Genomic DNA, 21867 nt, shown 5'->3' with positions numbered 1-21867 from the left:
AAACAATCATATTTTAGCTATCACATCAAGATAAATATTTAGCAGCCTGAGGACTGTAAGAAATGATGTCTATAATTTTGGAAGCATGCCACTCTTGATTTGTGTCATGCATGCCCAATAAAAGTGTATTCACCACTAGGTGGTGTGCATGAGCTCATCCTAAACACGTTACGATTCAGTTTCATCCCTTACTGAGAGCCAAAGCACAAATATTTTCATTTCCACATTTCTGTGTCAGTGGGAGGGATAAAACACATTTCTAATGACACTCAAGGTTGAGAGAACTTGTTTATTAATTTTGAGCTCTCTTTGATATTAGCACCAACTAATGATCAAACTTTATCATCCAACAAAGACATGTCATCTTTGGGGGAAAAAACAGTTAACCCCAAACTGAACTCTAACTTCAAGCAAGTCTTGAAATAACACCCTCAGACATTTGGAGAGAGTGCAACTTTATTTTGTTGAGTTTCTTACAGCCATTAACAACACTGGAGATTACATGGTGTATGAGGAAAGACATCTGACAGAGCCTGGAAAATCCATCCAGACAAACAGCACACAACATACATCATCGTCCCCATGCTAAGTTGCACTGTACATATGGATTGTTGATATATGGCAGCTGCACTGCCACTTCACAGATACTCATTTGCCTCTTACTGACTAGATGCCACACTAATTAGACAAAGAAAATTAAGGCCACTTTCCATGTGAAAGTATATTAATATTGGTCCTTCGGCGAAAGAGTCCTCTACTTCAATACATATCCTAAAGAGGTATACAAAGCAGTTGATAACACTATAAATTTGTATTCAAGCGAGAAATTTTCAAATTCTTGTGCCGTTGCCAGAAAAGATTACTGCTTTAACATTCCTGAGTACTGATCTACGATAGGTTGAGTTTATTTCAGTTCAAAGATGGAGGCTACGAGAAGATGCACTAACTGATTCGTCTTTTGTAATGCTGGTAAAAGTGCTAAAATATTTCAGGTTAATTTTGTATTTGTTTAAAGCTTAAAATACCTTAGCTACTTCACTGAGGAGAAAGTAGAAAAAAAAAAAAAACAGGAACTCTGCAATAATGCTTCCCAACAAAACTGAGGAACCCCACCCTACATACAGCGCACAAAACATGAGACGGTCACAAGCCAAGTTGTTAGTGGGAAATGTACGCAGGCAATCTGTGGCCTGTTCATACCTCTGACAACTTTCCAAAAGCACTTTTGAGGTTTAAGCTGAAATGCCTAATTTGATTCCTGAATAACACAACATTCTACTAGCACTATGGTTTTGCATTAAATGGTTAGTTCACCCAAAAAAAACGAATATTCTCATAATTTACTAACCCTCATACCATCCTAGATGTGTATGACTTTCTTTCTTCTGCTGAACACAATCTAAGATTTTTAGACTATCTTCAGCTGAATATTTCATCTCTCTAGATCCATACAATGCAAGTGAATGGTGACCAGAACTCTAAAACGCACATAAAATCATTCAGAATAAAGGTAATCCATAAGACTCCAGTGGTTTAATCAATGTGTTCTGAAGCGATCAAGTTGGTTTTGGGCGAGAACAGACCGAAATGCAACTCCTTTTTCACTGTCCTTGCCATTGCGGTCTCTTGGAACGATTAGGATTTCTAGCTCGATTACACTTCCTAGAGTTCGACTCATGCGCAGTGTGTTAGGTGGCTTTATAGGAAGTGTGATTGAGTTTGAAACCATGATCATCAAGGAGACTGCTGTCAAGATGTAGAGCAAAAATGTAGGTACATTTTAACATGTTCTCACCCAAAACCAACTGGATAGCTTCAGAAGACATTGATTAAACCACTGGCATCTGATGGATTACTTTACTGACTTTCTGCTTTTTGGAGCTTCAAAGTTCTGATCACCTTTTACTAACATTGTAGAGACCTACAGAGCTGAGATATTCTTCTACAAATCTTAATTTGTGTTCTGCAGATGAAAGTCACACATCTGGAATGGCATGAATGTGAGTAAATGATGAGAATCTTCATTTTTGTGTGAACTATTCCTTTGTCACCTTATCTTTCAGTGTCTTTCATCTTAAATGACCGTCACTGATCCATTAGAAATGTTCTCTTTGGCAAAGTCTACAAAAACAATTGTTTGAGCTGCATAAAGCGGCAACCACTTATCAGATAGTATTGAAAACAAGCTTATGACATGCTCAACAAGAAGTGGTTGGAAAGGTCGCGTCCATGACACAAAGGGTCAATTAAAATGTGAAAAACAAAAATGAAAGCACCCTAGATATCGGAAATGACATTTTGACACTGAAACGGAGAGAAAACGGGAGCCAGTTTTATTTGATTGAATCTGGATGACATACACAGAATTCCCCAGAATGCATGCAATGTGACAAATCATTAATGACACACATGAAAATACCGTGCTCTGACTTTGTAAACCATTTAAATGGATATCATAAGAAACATTACATTAATGTTCGGATGGATATCTGAATTGTTAACTAGCATTTAAAGGCCACATCCCTTGACATTTTTTTTTTTGTCTTTTGCCATGCCCTTCTTTCAAACATTTCTTGAGCTAAATCAGCTTAATCATTGTGAGAGGTGAGAAAACATCTCATCGGTCCACCAAGATCCTTCTATACCCTACTCTCCCTCTCTCATTTTGTTCCCTGCTGGGTTTGAAGTTCAGAGTTTGGACCCATATGCATTTGAAATGCATTTTACAGCTAAGCAAACAAAAGAATCCGGTTTACAGGCCACTTGTCCAGTAGTCGACTGGCAGTCTTCAATGGTGACCCATTAAGCAAATCTCTCTCTCTCGCTCTCTCACTCTCTTCTCATCTTTAGCACCTTTCTGTCTCCTCACTGCCAGGACGAGGAGAAAAGGCAGAGAACTGTTCCCTTCTGCTCTCCTGTTGTTGCTTTTGTCTGGACTGGAGTGAAAAGAGAAGGCCTGCGACTGTGAAAAGGATTCAGACCTTCATCAACCCAGACACAAAATACAAGGTCCCTTGGTCTCTAATTTGACCGATTAAGACAGCATCATTTTTATTCAATGATGTGCTGGTCCTAGTGAGATAAAAAAGGATTTTCGTAAAAGCGATCCACTGCAAACTATTACAAAATATACATCAATGTCTCACAAAAACTGATCTATGTAGCCGCCTCTGTATTGAATAATTGAGAAAGATTCCTAAGCATTTGTGAGTGCATTCATAGTAATCTGAGACCCATTCTCAGTTTCACTCTTATCTATGAAAGGTAGAGGAATAATAAGCTAAATATGTTTTTTACAAACCCAATTCCAAATGATAGCCTCCATGTTCTTTCAAAACAAGAACAAACTTAAAAAGCTGCATAGCAAAAGGCAACCATTTTATCTTCTCAACAAGCCAACAAAAGTGTTCTCTGAGAGTCAACCACATTTTATCATGTGCGATTAGTAAAATGTGCTGTGCGGAGTTCATGGACACTTGTTTGAGGGGGCGTGTCTAACTCTCTGACAGGCAGGAGGAGGGGGAGGAGCCTGAGGACTGCTGGGAAGGCACGCAGCTTCTTCGCGAGACTCGCTGCTCGGATTCTGGTGTGAGGCGGACGCTGGCCTGATTCTTGAGGTTGTTGAGTTCCTGTGAGGGCATCAGCGGTTTGGGGATGCTGACCAGGCAGAAGGCCGAACCGCTCTTGGGGATGAAGTTGACCTTGTTTCTATCTGGACACAGGAATTGTGGGATCTCTCGTGGAGGCCTAGCCCTGAGCACATGAAAGAGGAGGAGGAGAGATAAGAGAGAGTGAAAATCAGCTGAAAGCACTGATTCAGCTTTGAAGATTGTAAATGTTACGCTATCATCATTTCAAGGCTTGACTGGGCTGAAAGAAGAACACAACAGTGGAGAGCAAAGAGAACAGATAAAAGCACTGACTGTGTTTCCTCTGTGAAGACCTTGACTCGCTCACAGCCCTCAGGTGGCTCGCGTTTGAACATGTAGCTGTTGTTTGGTTTCGGGGATGAGGCGTATTTGGGTAAGGGTGAGCCGGGGGCCAAATCTGGGAAAATGGTACAAGAAACAATTAGTATAATGACAGTACAACTTGGCGTATTAGGAGTTAATGCAATAAAAAAAGTTCAACACATTCTTAACCCTTTAATAGGGATGCAGTATCAAATTTAATAATTCAGTGTTTGTCAAACCAATTCGTTGACTAGTTGGTCTTAAGGAAGTCCCATATAATTAAGGCTAGGGTATATTCCATTCCGTCTTGCGTATGTCAAGCGCTCATTCTTTAAAAGTATACTCGTTTGAGCAAGCCCATACGGACGTGTTTGACGCACAATGACGTTGTAGGAGTGGCTTTTTTTGAGCCCCTTTGCTTTTCATATTCTTTCTTTTAACATTCTCATTTATATGGGTCATTTGTTTTTTCATAGTTGAGCCTTTTTATTATCATAATTTTAATGAATTAATCACCTACTTTATTATCTGTAAATGTAATACTGTATTTAGCCCAGCTCCCAGAGAGTATGCATTCATTTTGTACTGCATTTTTTCTTATATATTCAACATATACAATAATCGTCATATACTTAAAGGAATATTCTGGGAGAATATACCAGAGTTTTAACAGAAGAATTAATGAAAGTGCTTTTATAAAATTATAATCTTAAAATTTCTGTCTTTAAACCCTCCAAAAATTTGCCCCATTCACTTAAATTTTAAGTGCCTCACTGTAAACTCTATTTTTGCTACTTTTTTTTTTTTTTTTTAAGAAAAAAAGTCAAAATATATAGATTTTTTTGTGGTAATCAACTATATGCCACAAATGCTGTCGATTGAGCTCAACTTGTATTGAACCCGGAATATTAATTTAATCAATCATCAATTAACCATTATGTTAAACCTTTATTAAATCACACTTGAATGTATGGAGGGATTTAATTGCATGTTTATTATGTTAACTTTAATTTTATTGTTGTTTTCTGTTATGAATTTTGAAAGCAAACATGTATATACACTGGAGGCCAAAAGTTTGGAATAATGTGCAGATTTTGCTCTTATGGGAAGAAATTGGTAGGTTTATTCATCAGAGCGGCATTCAACTGATCACAATGTATAGTCAGGACAGTTTAAGTGTCAAGACACTTGTCAAGACACTTAAACTTCTTCAAAGAGTTCTCATCAGAAAATCCTCCACATGCAGCAATGACAGCTTTGCAGATACTTGTCATTCTAGCTGTCAGTGTGTCCAGATACTCAGGTGACATTTCACCCAACACTTCCTGTAGCACTAGCCATAAATGTGGCTGTCTTGTCAAGCAATTCTCACGCACCTTACAGTCTAGCTGATCCCACAGAAGCTCAATGGGGTTAAGATCCATAACACTCTTTTCCAATTATCTGTTGTCCAATGAGGCTTTTTCTTTGCAATTCTTCCCATAAGGCCTGCACCCCTGACTCATCTCTTTACTGTTGTACATGAAACTGATGTTGAGCAGGTAGAATTCAATGAAGCTGTCAGCTGAGGACATGTAAGGCGTCTATTTCTCAAACAAGAGACTCTGATGTACTTATCGTCTTGTTTAGTTGTACATCTGGCCTTCCACATCTCTTTCTGTCCTTGTTAGAGCCAGTTGTCCTATGTTTTTGAAGACTATAGTGTACACCTCTGTATGTAATCTCAGGTTTTTGGTCATTTCAAGCCTTGTGTAGCCTCCATTCCTCAAAATGATTGACTGATGAGTTTCTAGAGAAAGCGGTTTCTTTTTTGCCATTTTTGATCTAATATTTGACCTTAAGACATGCCAGTCTATTGCATACTGTGGCAACTCAAAAACAAACACAAAGACAATATTAAGCTTAATTTAATATCTTTCAGCAGTGTTTTATATAATGGCAAGTGATTTTTCTAGCACCACATTAGCAATTTAGCATGATTAGTCAAGGATAAGGTGTTGGAGTGATGGCTGCTGGAAATGGGGCCTGTCTAGATTTGATAAAAAAAAAAAAAACTTTTTTCAAATAGCGATGGTGCTGTTTTTTTACATCAGTAATGTCCTGCCTATACTTTGTGATCATTTGAATGCCACTTTGGTGAATTAAAGTACCAATTTCCTTCAGAAACAACCTAAATCTATTGGCCGCAAGTGTACATATTTCTAATCATTAAATACTTACATTTACTTTGCAACTTAAGAAATACGAATGAAATAGTTCTTAGATTCATCCTGTGTTAGACTTTTGTTGTTTCTACCTGTTATGCCCTAGTGTTTTGCTGATGGTGAGGCCATGGAGGAGGCTACGGCACAGAGCAGGAGATAACTCCCAAGCTACACTGTCTCAAATATTAGTTGTAGGCTTGTTAATATTGCTAATTTTTTTACATGGAACCTGTAGACATTCAGAAAGAGGAGTGTTCACAACTAACCTATTACACCTACATAAAACTCTGTTAAGCCTATGTCAGGAACATAATTCATGTTGTGGTAAGCTTGAATAATCAAGATAGTTGATCTTACAAACTGACTTTTTGGCTTATTAACTGACTTAATCGACCATCCTAACACATCCCTTCCTCTTACAGATTCATTTATTAAGCGTTTTAGCTCATTTTGCAACGCTTTCAGCTACCAATAAGCCTGTAATACTCTCATCTCCATTTAACACGTTCCCATATTTAAATCCATTTCACAATTCTGTGAGAAAAAAAAACAGGTGCAGATTCTATTGTGGCCTAATGGTACATGTACAGCCTTGAGTGTTTGTGTGGGCTGGAAATTGTGTGTGTGTGTGTGTGTGTGTGTGTGTGTGTGTGTGTGTGTTGTACCTTTCTCACGGCCATCAATCAGTGTCTCAACCTCGTTGGGAGACAGACTATCACTGTAGGGCTCGCTGGGCACGTTTAGGAACGTGGGTGAGATGGACTGAGAACGGCTGCTGCTGTTGCTGTAGTTACTGCCCCCTGCGGTGCCCAGGGGCGTCTGTGTGTTGATACTGCGGGAGCTGGCACTGTGCTGGCAGAGGGGAGGAGGAGCCCTGTGCCCGTCTGGAGCCTCCTGAGGCTAAGAGAAAAGGTGCACAGATCATATTAGGCTACTGCAGAACAGAAATAGTAGTAAGACTTCAGTTCTTTGTCTGTGTACATTACAGTGGACCCAAAAAAAGTTTTGCACACTTAATCCAAACAAATGTTACATTACCTCTTCATATTACATCACAAAATATCAAACCAAGTGCCATTTATTTTAAAGAAATGTAGCACAAACACACTTTTCAAGCAAAACATTTCATATTTCAAAAGTTTGTCTTAAATATATCGATTGTTTTAATTGAAAATCTACCAACGTATTTATACACAATTTTGATTGAATTTAGCTTCAATGTCCATAGTTAATGTGATGAACCAAATCTGTGGTTATTAGGACATCTGTGTGAACTTGATGGGAATTGACTTTATAATGATTACAGTAAAAATTCAATTATTTAAAAGGCAGAAAAAAAAATAGCATAAGTGCAAATAGGGTTAGATCATATTTACACACTAATCAAATACTAACAATATAGGGGTATCTCTGCGACATGTTTGTGTTTTTTAGAGTCCAACAGACACCCTACACCAACACCAATCCCTACTCTTAACCCTAACCTTATATCACAAAAGTTCACCATGGTTTTACTATAGTATTTTATAGCAAAATCATAATCACAAAATTGATCATGGTACTTGCAAAAAACTATGCCCCCTCCTCGACCTCCACCATGACCAAATCACTGAGAGAAAAATCAACCTTTGTATTAAACTTTAATTATTTTTATAAGTATTGAAGGAAATATTAAGAGTGGAGACAAGAAACAGGATGGGAAAAAGTGCAACAAAAGGGGAATTGAACCAGAGTCGTCCACATGAAAAAAGCACACCCTCATCGTCATTACACCCCACACCACTGCACTTGGGGGTGCAGTTTGTCTTCAATTCCGGTGTTTCCAGCAGACTATAGGAGTGCAAATAGCTGCGCTGTGTGGCATTTGCTATTTATACCTAGTGCAAATAATCACTCCGTTAAAAGAAATTGAAAAATGGCAAAGAAACATGAAGTTAGTTATGAAAAAAAGGTCTAGCATGAGGTCACTTGGTTTGACATTTTGTTGTGTAATGCAATTAAATTAATATATTTTTTAAGTTTAACTTCAGAGTCGAAAAGTGTCCAAATACTTTCAGGACTACTGTATATACAGTATATAAATACACAGTGTTTCCAGGGACTCTCTCAGGACAAGAAGTTATATAACAGTGTTTTTGCAGAATCATGTCAAGTCCACTCACAATAAGCTGCTCCTCGATGTCTCCTGTGTCTCGGATAATGAAGCGCTCAATCTCCTGATTCAGCCCCTCTACGCTGTTCCGGAAACGAGAGACGGAAGACTTGGAGATGGGGATTGAGATCAGGACACTCTTTGGAATAGGAGCCTGGAACAGCAGAGAATAACAAGTATGATTATTAGGTCTGGGTAAAAAAATGTTATGATTCACTTCGATCTTCATTTGAATGATCTCGATATCACTCCTTAAAACCAAAGATCTGATCTGTGTTGATTATTGTATATCTGATAAATAAATAGCAAATGAACTACATAGTTTGTGCCCTGTTCATAGTGTACCAAGATAGAAGGTTCCCAGTATAATTTACAGCATTAGCCAAGAGAGAATTTCTTTCATATTTAAGCAAAATGGACAATATAACTGTAATAAACCCAAATGAGTAAGAATAGAATCAAATCGCATCAAAATCAAATCAAATCGGGAAATCTGTATCGATACCCAGCCCAAGTGATTATTTGTTGCATGTTCTGCTAAAAAAGCAGAAAGTGTTGGGTAAATGCTAATTGAACCATAGTGCTACTGTGGGAAAGGCGGGTTTGAGTATGGCCCTCTCTCTCCTCATGATTACCAGTCCTCTCTCTGCTGTCTCTATAATGAAAATATTGTGTGTGAGGCTATGGTTGAGCCTGGTTTGTGTTTGTCCCACTACGTTTCTAAAAACATTGGAACAGGAATCAAGGTCCCCACAACTTGGGAACAATGAATTTCCATGACTTAAACTCAGTGATTTGTAAATTGTGATTACTGAATAAGGATTTGTTTTTAGTTAATTTTAGAGAGACCACATTCACAAAGAACAAATTTTAGCCAATGGAATATTGTAAGCTGAGAATAACTAGAAAATGTATATTTACTAGAGAAATTTCATGAGTTATTAAAATTTCCATGACTTTTCCAGGCCTGGAAAACACCATTATAAAATTCTCTGATATTTCATAGTTTTCCATGATCACGGAAACCCCCTAGGATTGAAGGTAAATAAAAATATGTGGGTTGATGTGTGTGGGTGCCATATGCATGCTAACGCAGCACACAGAGAGGCGACCTCATCGACACTAAAGAAAAAGCCTAATGCACTTTGTGTGTAGAGTTACAGCAACAGCATTGCACAGCAGCTGAATCAAGCCCTGCATATTCACATACTGTCAGCAGAAAATTAAGTTTCTTTTAGTCACAAGTACTAACAGACTATCAGACCAAAACACGCACACATACAGACACACTGCATGCTACCGTGTTGGTCTCCATTATGTAACCCGGTCTACCTGGCATATTTCGGATTCTTGCCTGTGATTTGTTGTGGTGCACAACTCATGACAATACTGGGAGTCTGGGACTAATAGCTAGATAAAGTGACAGCAAAACACATGCTTAGGGACCGTTCACTCATGATGTGTAAATTTGAAAAAGGAGGAAGGAGCACAGCAAAATATAACAAAACCCAGAATGTGACATGTTTTAAGAACGCAGCACTCATGGCATGAGATGCCGAAAAACCGCAAGATATGTTGCAACAGTAAGTACTTTTACATGCACTTTAAAAGTTTGATTTCAATCGCCCTAAAACAGTAATTTGTATTTTTGAAATGGCATGTAAAAGCTTTAGTCCAACTAAACTTTTACAGTCTTACTAACAGACCCAGATAATGCGATTGTAGCTTGGCTTTTCCAACATGTATACACGTTAATCAGACTGCAAGTGGCCTCTGCATTGTGCGTGAAAGAGGTGCCATGTAGAGGTGTATTACTGGCACTTACTGAGTGGACGTCTATCCTTCAAATATTGTATTACGCATCGTGTCATTTATACTTGGACAGACAGATGAAGACTGTAGCTTGACTACACAAAAGCCCGCTGTTGCTCAATTATAACTGCACATGTATACATTTTATCAATAGTGTCTGTCTAGTGCATATTTATATAGCAAAAAATGCAAAAATGTGTCATTTGAACGGCCCCTTACTGTTAAATTAGTATGCACACCATTTGTGATGTTTTTTTATAACAACAAAGATGAGACACTAAACAAAAACTTGGTCTACCAGCCTCTCTTTATTTTCCTCTTCTCTGCTCTGTCTGGGTCTCAGAGCTCATGATCAGGATTTCATTTGTCTCAGCCCTCCCTCGTTCCTGTGTCTCTACATCATCTCTGCTCGCTCCCTTTTTCTGATCTTTCCTCTCCAAGTGTATTTCTTCATTCTACCCCCTTTCTTAAAACATCGGCCGCCACTCTGGCTGTCCGCTCTCCCCCTCTTCTTTCTCAGGGTACAAGGGAACAATGTGAGGGCATTAGCAGAAAGTCGCTAAGAGTTGTGTGGCCCTGTAGTGGCCCTTGGTTAAAGCACGCCAGATCGAATTCATTAACATATCAATAGAGTGGCCCAGGCACTAAACTCGCATATACCATTACTCAGTCCCTGTCTTTACAGAGCCTAGCATGCAAGTGTGTTATCGGACGTCAATATTTGAAAGTATCATAATATTTTACCTGTATTGAAATTCAAACAATAAGAATCTATTTTTTTTTATTTGTTTACCTTAATATTCTAAACTATAACTTTTTAAAAACTTACTGACCACGACTCGGACGAAGTGCTTAAGATGATGCAACATTAAGTCAAGGACAACTATCTTAAATAGAAGAAATGCAATGCAACGTTTATTCACGTTCTGCAACCTCAGAACGTGAATAAAAAGAGTAAAAGATTGCTAGATATTGCTAGATATCACAATTTTGAACCGCAAAACACTTAACAAAAAATACAAATATCACAGCATCACGGCCCAGATATTGATATAATATTGTACCGCCATTTCCCTGCTGATTTCCAATCTTATTGGAGATCACATAGTTTAAACATAAAAGTCCTCTGAAATACTTTTGTCTGAATGGCTTGGTTGTTTATCTGCTCATTAAAGTAGATAGAGGACAAAATTAACCACGAGATACCCTGACCTTTAAGGTCAACACAAAACAATACGCTGGTTAAGTGATTTTGTCCATTTCCTAGCAGCGGTAGCTAGGAGGCAAATATTTGTTTACGTATCAGATTTCCAGTGGCGTGCTGTGACATTAACAGAAATAATGTATGACCTGACTGCAATGAAGGATGACTTATCTTAGACCCTTGGGTCATTCCCACACTATCAGCTCCATTGATCAGATTGTGAACGTCTTCAGTCAGAAGACACATAGGTCAGCACTTTGGGGGCATCTAGAGACCACATAAGACAGCTAACAAAACAATCCTAACCACTTGACCACAAACACTTGTCTCATATTTGGGATCTAGAATAAGGTGCATTAACCACAGTAAATGTTGGAAAATGGTAGGCATTATCGTGATCATCTTTGGGGATTTTTTTCATTGTATAGATAAATACAAGAGAGATGTCAGGAAATTATGTAGAGAAGAGGATCAGGACACAATGCAGGTTGGATTCAAATTTGTGTCTTGCACATGAGCACCACTGCTCGGTGTGTCTGGAACACATGTTGCTCAGACTAGTTTTAATAATACATATAAAACTTTAGCACTATTGCAAAAGCTAGCAAGCTGCAACATATGCTAATGCAAAACTTATGTGTGTGCCTCATGTGAGAAGTGCTACTTGTGTGGTGTTTGGAGAGCAACATTATACTGCTTACGAACATTCAGACAATGGAGTTTAATTATGAGGATGCAAAAGACTACATGTAAAACCTTAACTACTGAGACATTAAAATGTGTTTCCAATGAATTCATGCCTCATTCTATGACTAGAATTCACACCAGATCAGTTAGAGAAGCTGTTTTAACCACCTGATGATTGTTTAAAGTAATATAAATGCAATAGATAATGTGTAATTTGTATGGTTTACATTCTGCATTCATGACGCTAATGCGCTAACATGCTATACGCGGGCATAATATGCAGCGATTACACTCTGTAATTGTAATTTATGATGATACTAATACTACTTCAAAGATAGGTGTATAAAAGATAAATACAGACAAAAGAATGATGATATCTCACTTTGGGCAGATGTGTGAATGTTTTTTTGTGGCAGACGGCACACAAGTAAAGCAGCATATCAAACAACAGAGTGAATCTGAGTAGATTTTATTCATTTTGTAGCCTAATTGTAAGAAAAAATAAATTGCATGGCCTTGGAAAATGTTTTTACGTTAAAGTAAATATGCAGACATACTGATGTAAGTTTGCACGAGCTCGCCAATAACTATGCACGCTGGTCTATGCATGTTGACTGATCTTTACTGACTGAAGAGTGTAAATCGAATTAGTTGTCAGCCTCAAAATAGGTGGATCTCCAGGTTAAACCTACCAATAAAGTGGAGCAATGTCAGCAAGATGGTGTTTAGCAGCAGGTACAAAGTTTTCTTGAATGTTTGCGGTAGCTAGCTGTTACGAATCATCAAAATTAACCTTTGTTTTAGCCAGATTTTGTTGAAAATTTACGTCAAAGCCATTTAATCTTCGATATTGTATAAGGTATGCCAGGGCCTTTATAAGATACCATTACCTTTAGGAAGCTGCCTTTGAAGCGAGTTGCCTACGTTGAGAGTTGACAGCAAGGCACATTTTTTAACATAGCTTTTGTGACTCCGGAATTCTTTAAGTGAGTGTTTGAAATGAATAGTCAACAAAAATTGAAGGATGAACATAATTGCACAAAAAAAAAGAACAATATGAATAAACTTAATTTGCCCTGTTGTTGCCAATGTTGCAAGATGTCTGTGGGTTGAAAAAAATACCTTCCTTTTAGTTGTGCCATAATTATGAGATGGACTAAAAACAAAACGCAGTGTCCATGGACACATACTGTAGCCTTAGTAAAACTGGAAGTTTACTGAAAGTCTTCCTGACATCATGTAAAAAGGCCTTTCTCCCTGGTATGGAGGCCTGTTTTGGTTACCACAGTCTGCCTTTAAAAAAAAAAAGGGGGCTAGACAGAAGAATCCCTTTGAAAGGTCTCCAGGCCTTGATAGCTATACTGGGCACTTTCACACCAGCCTTTATTTGACCACTGTGGTCTTTGTAAAAACAAGAGATTCATGGGGCTGTAGTTGTTGACCAGTGCTTGACTAAAGGTTTGTGGGGAGAATCAAAGGCATAACCCCTGCAAAGCCCTACACAATGTCTCTCAAGCACAAATGTCTCACAAACACATACTGCATGCACTTGAGTGTGATTTCTTCGGTCTCCCTGGATTCACATCACATTCAGCTTTTAGAACCAACCGAGATTTTTGGCAGTACCTCACAACAGATCAAACAAATGGTTGTGGTCACCATTTGAATAAAAAGTTAGAAAAATATAGACAAATGATTGAATGAAATGAATATAAAACAAAACCTAATCCATCAGAGGTCCTGCAAACAAATACATTAATGCTACAAAAACAATATATTAAAAACTGGTGTTCAAAGGAATACTCTGGGTTAAGCTAGATCAAACAGCTCTTTTACCCTCTTTGTTGATTTGAAAAACCTGCTATTCGAAGTAGAAATAATTTTCTGGGTAATCAACAGCATGCCTCAAACCAAAGAAAATAATTTTGTGTCAGTAATAATAGTTTCTCAAATAAACCAAGATGTTAAAAGAATGATTAGATTGACACCAATGATTTCTGACAAAAAGTGTTGATAAAAATGTATATATAAATGGAGTTTAACTTGTATTTAACCAATAAAATTCCTTCAATTTATTCCTAAATGTAAGATGTTTGAAATCTAATCAAGCTTAAGCTGAAGAGAGTTGAATGCTTCATCATTTCCTCTCCTAATTCTCCAAAGAGAGCACAAACATTGCCTCAGCACTTTTCATTCCTGACACTATTAGGCACTGTGGACTCCTCACAGAGAATGGCAAGAATGCAGAGAAGGACATGCTCAATTCCTCAGACATTCTCACAGAAGCATGAGCAGTTAAGCACAGAAAGCAGACAAAAATGGTTAATTATTGATCATCGAGTACAGCACCTGACAAACAGGAAGAGCAGAGGAGATAGAGAACAAAGCCAGAAGGTGTATGTGTTATTGGCCTCTGCTGGATCCTTTACCACTGGCCTTTACCCTGTAATCCATTGTACATGATCGCTCAAACACAGTATGTCACGGAGATCTGTGAAACAGTCCGGTCTGCCAATATCCCTGACAAGACTAACAACCCAACAGCAAAGCGTTCAAATTCAACTATCTCTACAGAACTGTCAACAAGTAATAGATTATTCTTACTTTAGGCCCCTGTTAATACACCTAGCATGGCTAAGGAGTAAATAAAATTAAGACCTTATGGAAGTTATTGTAATAAACATTAGAAAGAGTATATATGACATATATACTCAACCATGCAAACCAAAATGAGGCTGTGAGAGGATGGAAATAATAGTAGATTCATTACTAACTTACCTAGCTGAAATTAACTAACCATAACTATTAAGGTTAGCATTACCCTAACCCTAGCCTAAACTGTTTTGCTGATCTAGATGGTCTACCAATCGGGCCAAGCTGGTGCTCAGCTGGTTGGCCAGCCAGTTTACCATCTTACAAATGCCCCAAAGCCCTCTAAAATCCAGCTGGGAGACCAGCTAAGACAAGCAAACAGCTTATGTTAGTTTAAGATGTTTCAGCAGGGTAAGTGGTCCTAGGTCATTAATTTTCATTACCCATATTACCATTTCCCAAGTCCACTAGAAAGACAAGTTTTCACCATTCTCTTGGCTAAATGATCGACACCCAGTACGACACAACAGTATGACATATTAGACATATAAAACAGATATGTTAGAACCAGCCCCATTCTTATACTTCTAGAATGGCTAAGGAGTATTACAGAGCATTAACGTGGATGCTAGCTATCAGGACTGGGCGATATGGCTAAAAAAATTATATCTCGATACGTTTCTGCTTTTTGATGAAATTCTACATCTCGATAATTATGTATTTGCTCTGAAATGGCTCAAAAGTAATTTTCTTCTTAAATCAGAGCTTTAAATCCAAACTTGTAGCCAAGTAGTTTCAATATTTAAAAGGCACTGAATAAAACATTTATAATTTTCATTAGTTAAAAATATTGAAGTCATGTTTCTCACAGTCTCACATCATGGCAGTATGAGATTTAATCATATTCTTTGATATAAACTTTTATATTTATATTTAATATCCAAAGATACATAGTAGCTTAATAAAAAAAAAAAAAACATTATTTACCTACATATTGTACAAAAACATTTTTTTTTTTTGTGAATAAACAAGGTGTGTTAAACTTACTTCAATTATTTTACTTATTTTTACTCATTTAACCCAGTTGAACATTGAATAACACTAAATTATTACAGTGGGACCCAGTAAAGTTTATTATAATAATATAATACATAATTATAAGTATTATTTAGAGTATTAGATCCATGTTATATCAAATATATTTCTGTACTATTTAATTCACCTTCATCCAGAACTTTTATTTTGACACTGAAAGCGCAGCGTTAGTGTGTGTTTGACAGTTTACAAATGTTCCGCATCTGGTGAAACACTATTCATTTTTTGTTATACTGAGAAGTGTTTGTAGATTATATAAAAAATTGTAGGCTTTAATCTGCACAATGCATCTGAGCTGCTCTAAAAGCACAAAAGACCATGAGATCCGCGCATGCACAGAACAGCGCGTCACCAGCTTATTCTGAAGCACACAGACCCTATCTGTCTTTAATCAACACCTTTTGTAATTTACTAATGACATCATATCGCCATTTTGATGTTATGTTGATTCATGTATACCCATGAAGGATTGTGAAATTATTCTACCGATGCATGCTTAATGAAACTTAAAATCATCTTTGATACTCACAATATTGCTTATTCGAATATTCGATATATCGCACAGCCCTAATTGCTATGGATCTTAGAGTCAACACCAAATTTAATAGGACATGACTGAAAACAAGGATGTTATATCCCATACAGTCTTATGGTCATGGCAAGGCCATGTATAATTTTCACAATCCATGTTTTTCATAGGAACATTGTACATTGTATATAAGTTTTTTCAGTGTTTGATCTGCTGAACATTCAACACAATAGTACAACATACTAAACAGGCTGAAAATCGAACCCTCGCAGCCTTGTTTTCATTTGCATCAATTACATATGGCATCTTCTTCCTCCAAAGTCTATGATCAAGTTTGTCAGTTCTGCAATCCGTTTCTCTTCTAAAGAGGCGCACATCTCCATGGCTGTTCTCACAGGTTCTGTCTCTTCTCTGATGTTCTATTTTCTTCTCAAGGAGCACTGAACTTATGGCCTGATCACTCATAAAGGTCTCCAAATGCAATTTTCATACCCCCTTTTTTCTAATTCCCCCTGTCCGGAGCTTTTATTTCTGGAAAGAATGCCATTTTCATGACTGCCACTTTATCTTTAGCCAGTTTCGACGCATATAATGGGGAGAACTCCCCCACATACAGCCAAATCAGGCCTTGAAATGACACACACACACACACACACACACACACCCCTGCTCTTGTTCATGTTGCCCTCCCCCTTCATACAGAGGTCACGCAGTGTGTGTTCTTTAGGAAAGTGTTTTTACATCGGTGTGCCAAGGCAAAGAGGAACTAGAAGATGGAGCAAGAGAGAGATTGAAGTGTATGCTTAAAACTTGGGTTTGAATTTGATCAGACTAAATGTACTAGACTTTACGTTCCATTCGCGTACATGTACACAGGAGAGCGGAAATGGAAGCACATTAGAAAGTTTTGTTTTTCGCTGCATACCAAAGTAAGTTTAGTGAATGAGCGAATTCGTATAGTAAAAAGACGTTTGACCATTAGATGATGTAAACGTCACTGATCAACCTCTCTTGGCACAATAGAAAGAATAACAATTTAAAAGATGTATGCTTTGATAGTAGACAGTATTTTTTTTACATATTCAATTTATTATTATTTGTGCTTTTATTAAAAACAGAAGTTCTAGTGAGTGGCATATCATATTGCTCATATTCGTAGCTGGGTCCGAAATAATTTAGCATGCTTTGAGCCTAGTGAGTGAGTGAGTGAGTGAGTGAGTGAGTGAGTGAGTGAGTGAGAGAGAGAGAGAGAGAGAGAGAGAGACACACACACACACACACACACACACACACACACCCCAGAGCAATTACAGCCAGCCAGCCAATTCACATGATGGAGAGAACCTTTGGTCTATACCACCCCCCCATGCACTAGCAGGCACCCGGCCAGGCCGAGAAACATCACAAACACTCAGCCTGATGCGTAGAAACATGCCCCCTTCACCTTACGTTTAAATAAATGGAGGCTTGTTATAATTACCTAGCCTGGGCATACATAACTGCCTGCCACTCTCTATTCAGCTTTAAACCAAACCTCAGCTGCTTCAAATTACAGCTAATACACAGCAGAGAAAATCCCCTAAAAAAAATAAACTTTCAAAAAGGCAAATCCAACTCCACCTCATCTGCTATAAAGAAAATGTCATGGAGATTTTGTGACAAGAACACAAGAATCAGGAGGCAGAGCGAAATGACACTGACTAATGATATACTTATCAATAAACACTACGTACATCTGCTAGAATAGATGGAAATTGAAGATGATGGTGTGTATTTGTTTATTATCACATGGAAGAAATAATTGGTTGCAGGTTACCACTTCCATATGTTTTCTTACAATGAGGCAGCGCTGTGAAACCCTCACTGAAAAAAGCCAATGAGGCAGAGCGTGCATGGGGAGAGAAATGTTTTGGTCTTAAGGGACTGAAACCAAGAACAACTGTCTAATAGCTCTCCTCAAACAAACCAGAATTCCTTCTCAACACACAAGTTTACAAAATCACAAGTTACAGTGTTGAGTGTATGGCTATGATTGGAATAGAAATCTAACATACTACGCAAATGTTTTGCAGATTTTGTGCAAATTTTCTGCAGAATACCCGGATGACCTAATGCATTTGCCAAAAATAGCAGTATACAATGGAGCACACTGCATGGAATAGGCTACTGTATCCCACAATGTAACACTCCTGTTTTGATAAATTATTTAATCTGTCAAGCGAGAACAATTTAACATACTATGGTTTAAAATGTTTATCTTGGAATAATGTGTACATTCACTTACTATTTAAAATAAAATAATTATATAGACCGTATTGCTCGACAATAGAAAAAAAAAAACAGTAACTACGCCAATGATAAAACAAATAAATGGCATCAAAGTAACTGTTTTAGTGTGGACTTTGCAGTTACAACATATTTTACACTGTTTTCTTTGAATCGGAGCATAGTTAAGCCAAACCAGTTTTTTTTCACTTGTTTTGAATATACAGTTTAAGTCAGAAGTTTACATACACTTAGGTTGAAGTCATTAAAAATTTTTTTACCATTCCACAGATTTAATATTAGCAAATTATAGTTTTGGCAAGTCGTTTAGGACATCTACTTTGTAATTCCAACAATTGTTTACAGACAGATTGTTTCACTTTTAATTGACTATATCACAATTCCTGTGGATCAGAAGTTTACATACACTAAGTTAACTGTGCTTTTAAGCAACTAGGAAAATTCCAGAATATGATGTCAAGCCTTTAAACAATTAGCCAGTAAGCTTCTGATAGGAAGGTGAATTGGAGCTTCTGATAACCTCACTGAATTGGAGGTGTATCTGTAGATGTATTTTAAGGCCTACCTTCAAACTCAGTGCCTCTTTGCTTGAAATCATGGGAAAACCAAAATAAATCAGAAAAAGACCTCAGAAAACAAATTGTGGACCTCCACAAGTCTGGTTTATTCTTGGGAGCAATTTCCAAATGCCTGAAGGTACCACGTTCATCTGTACGAGCAATAGTACGCAAGTATAAACACCATGGGACCACGCTGCCATCATACTGTTCAGGAAGTGGACACATTCTCTCTCCTAGAGATGAACATAGTTTGGTGCAAAAAGTGCAAATCAATCCCAGAACAACAACAAAGTACCTTGTGAAGATGCTGGAGGAAACAGGTAGACAAGTATGTATGTCAACAGTAAAACAAGTTCTATATCGACATAACCTGAAAGGCTGCTCAGCAAGGAGGAAGCCACTGCTCCAAAACCAGCATAAAAAAGACAGATTACAGTTTGCAATTGCACACAGGGACAAAGATCTTTTCTAATTTTTGGAGAAATGTCCTCTGGTCTGATGAAAGAAATTTAACTTTTTGGTCATAATGATCATCGTTATGTTTGGAGGAAAATGAGTGAGGCTTGCAAGCCGAAGAACATAATCCCAACTGTGAAGCATGGGGGTGGCAGCATCATGTTGCGGGGGTGCTTTGCTGCAGGAGGGAGGAGCAATTCAGAAAATAATTGGCATCATGAGGAAGGAAAATTATGTTTATATATTGAAGCAACATCTCAAGATTTCAGCCATGAAGTTAAAGCTCGGTCGCAAATGGGTCTTCTAAATGACAATGACTCAAAGCATACCTCCAAAGTTGTGGCAAAATGACTTTGAGGACAACAAAGTCAAGAAATTGCAAAATAGCAACCTCAATCTGACTGAAAATGTGTGTGCGAACAAGGAGACCTACAAACCTGACTCAGAAACACCAGTTCTGTCTTGAGGAATGGGCCAAAATTCCAGCAACATATTAGGGCTGGGTGATGTGATGATGCAATCGGATATCGACAATGTTTTACAAAGATCCCAATGACGATTGCGAACAGATGATTATTGACAATATCGGGAAATGGTAAAACCATGAATCTGGGAAGTTGCCAAATATATTAAACAGTGGCCAGAGTGTGAAATTAGCACCTGCCAGTTCACAAGCTCCTCGTCCAAATGTATTTCATGCACAGGTTATTTTGCTCATCTACCCGCAACAGGCAGGCAACCTGCAAGACGTTGCGGAGTGACACATGACAAAAAATGCTGTTAGTCAAAGACACACGCTTGAAGAAACACACTTTGTTATATTTTTAGAAACAGACAACAGAAAAGCTGTCAATGCTTGTGTCTGATTCACTGTTTGTTCAGAGGCATGCAGCATGAGCCTGTCATGTGGATCAAGTGCATGTAAAGTATTTTCACTCTTTTTTTCTCTGTTTCATTCGTCTGAATGCTGAACTGTTTGCAAGAATATTGTCATCTGTGAAAATGCTGTAAATTATCTCAGATCATATCGGGAGTTGCTGCGAGTTTAATGCGCTTTATTTTCTCACAGTTGGCATGCATTTCGGATTCCTACGTAATGCAAATGGAGCCGTTGGAGACGGTAAATGTTTGGATTTTGGGAAGTGGTTAAATAAGATTTTTTGATAACTTAATTATTTTTATTGCTTTTTTTCCATTTAGTTTAAAGTGCAATTTGAATTTAAAAATGTCTGTTGTTTGCTCTTCGTGTTTCAATAAATAATATATTTTTTAAACCAAAATCAATAAAGAAAAAAAATACCCGTCCCTCGGCAGGGGGGTTGACGATGTAATATATCGTGATATTTAATATAAAGCTGAAATAAATAATTCTCTCTACTATTATTCTGACATTTCACATTACTAAAATAGTGATCCTAACTGACCTAAGGAAAAGTTTTCTATGATTATGTCAAAAATATATCATCTTTACTAAAGTAAATTTGTCTTGTTTTAAAGATTTTTAGATATTTTTACAGAAAAACAATATTTCAAATATTAAGATTAATATTTTTGCAGTATGTCTTTGCTCTTACACCAAAAGTCTTACAAGAGAAGAAAAGGTAATGCTCCAATGAGCATTTTCATCATAGAATTAATTCTTAAATATAATCGTGCCTGGTAACAGATGCATGTAAAGGCAAGAAATAGCATTTTAGCTTAGCATAAAGCTAAATGTTCACATGACAATTTACACAAGGTGAAATATTTTTGCTGCTCCAAACTTCAAAACCCCACAAAGTGTACACAACGACTTCCTTTTCTGATCGTTTGTAGATTCTGTTAATAGAATGAGGCAGAAAATATATTACTTGTAGCTTTCTAAACTATGTTAAAGGCTACATTGGTTAGAATGTCTTGTCAAAATACCCTAACCACATAAAAACATTGACAAGCAGGTAATTGTGTATTTATTGGATTTACATCTTTATTTACATATATCTGTCAAAGCATTTCTAACAGTTTTTTGTTGAGCTTTAGAAACATTATATAGCTCCTTTATTAATAAGCTCCTAAGGGAAAGTACCTCAATGACCACCTTTTCCACTCACAACAGTATACAGGGTTGCTGCAGAGATTTTCAAAAAAAATATAATTTTTAATAAGATCTTTAAGACCTGAACAACTAAAATTAAAATCATATCATAATACCAAAACAAACCAACACAATCTCAAAATATCACTCGTAAACAGGCAGGGCCTTAACATTGCTTATCAGTAAAACAGGGTAGGATATATGCAAGTTTAAAATACTCAAGACATGTTTTCCACATTTATAATCACAATAAAATTGGTTAA

General features: G+C 37.3%; 1 protein-coding gene across 1 annotated transcript in view; it reads right to left on the bottom strand.

Moving 5' to 3' along the window:
- Nucleotides 1-9: 9 nt before the first annotated feature.
- Nucleotides 10-21867, bottom strand: part of fam117bb (family with sequence similarity 117 member Bb) — a 56888-nt gene continuing 35030 nt past the window's right edge. Inside the window, exons 5-8 of the mRNA XM_052142993.1 lie at nucleotides 8320-8463; nucleotides 6823-7057; nucleotides 3924-4047; nucleotides 10-3753 (exon numbers count right to left, since the gene is read on the bottom strand). Of these exons, the coding sequence (XP_051998953.1) occupies nucleotides 3495-3753; nucleotides 3924-4047; nucleotides 6823-7057; nucleotides 8320-8463 (762 nt within the window). The 3' untranslated portion in view covers nucleotides 10-3494. The remainder of the gene's footprint in view (nucleotides 3754-3923; nucleotides 4048-6822; nucleotides 7058-8319; nucleotides 8464-21867) is intronic.

This window comes from Xyrauchen texanus, chromosome 14, assembly GCF_025860055.1.
Source record: "Xyrauchen texanus isolate HMW12.3.18 chromosome 14, RBS_HiC_50CHRs, whole genome shotgun sequence".
Classification (NCBI taxonomy): domain Eukaryota; kingdom Metazoa; phylum Chordata; class Actinopteri; order Cypriniformes; family Catostomidae; genus Xyrauchen; species Xyrauchen texanus.
This window is presented reverse-complemented; position numbering and strand designations above follow the sequence as displayed.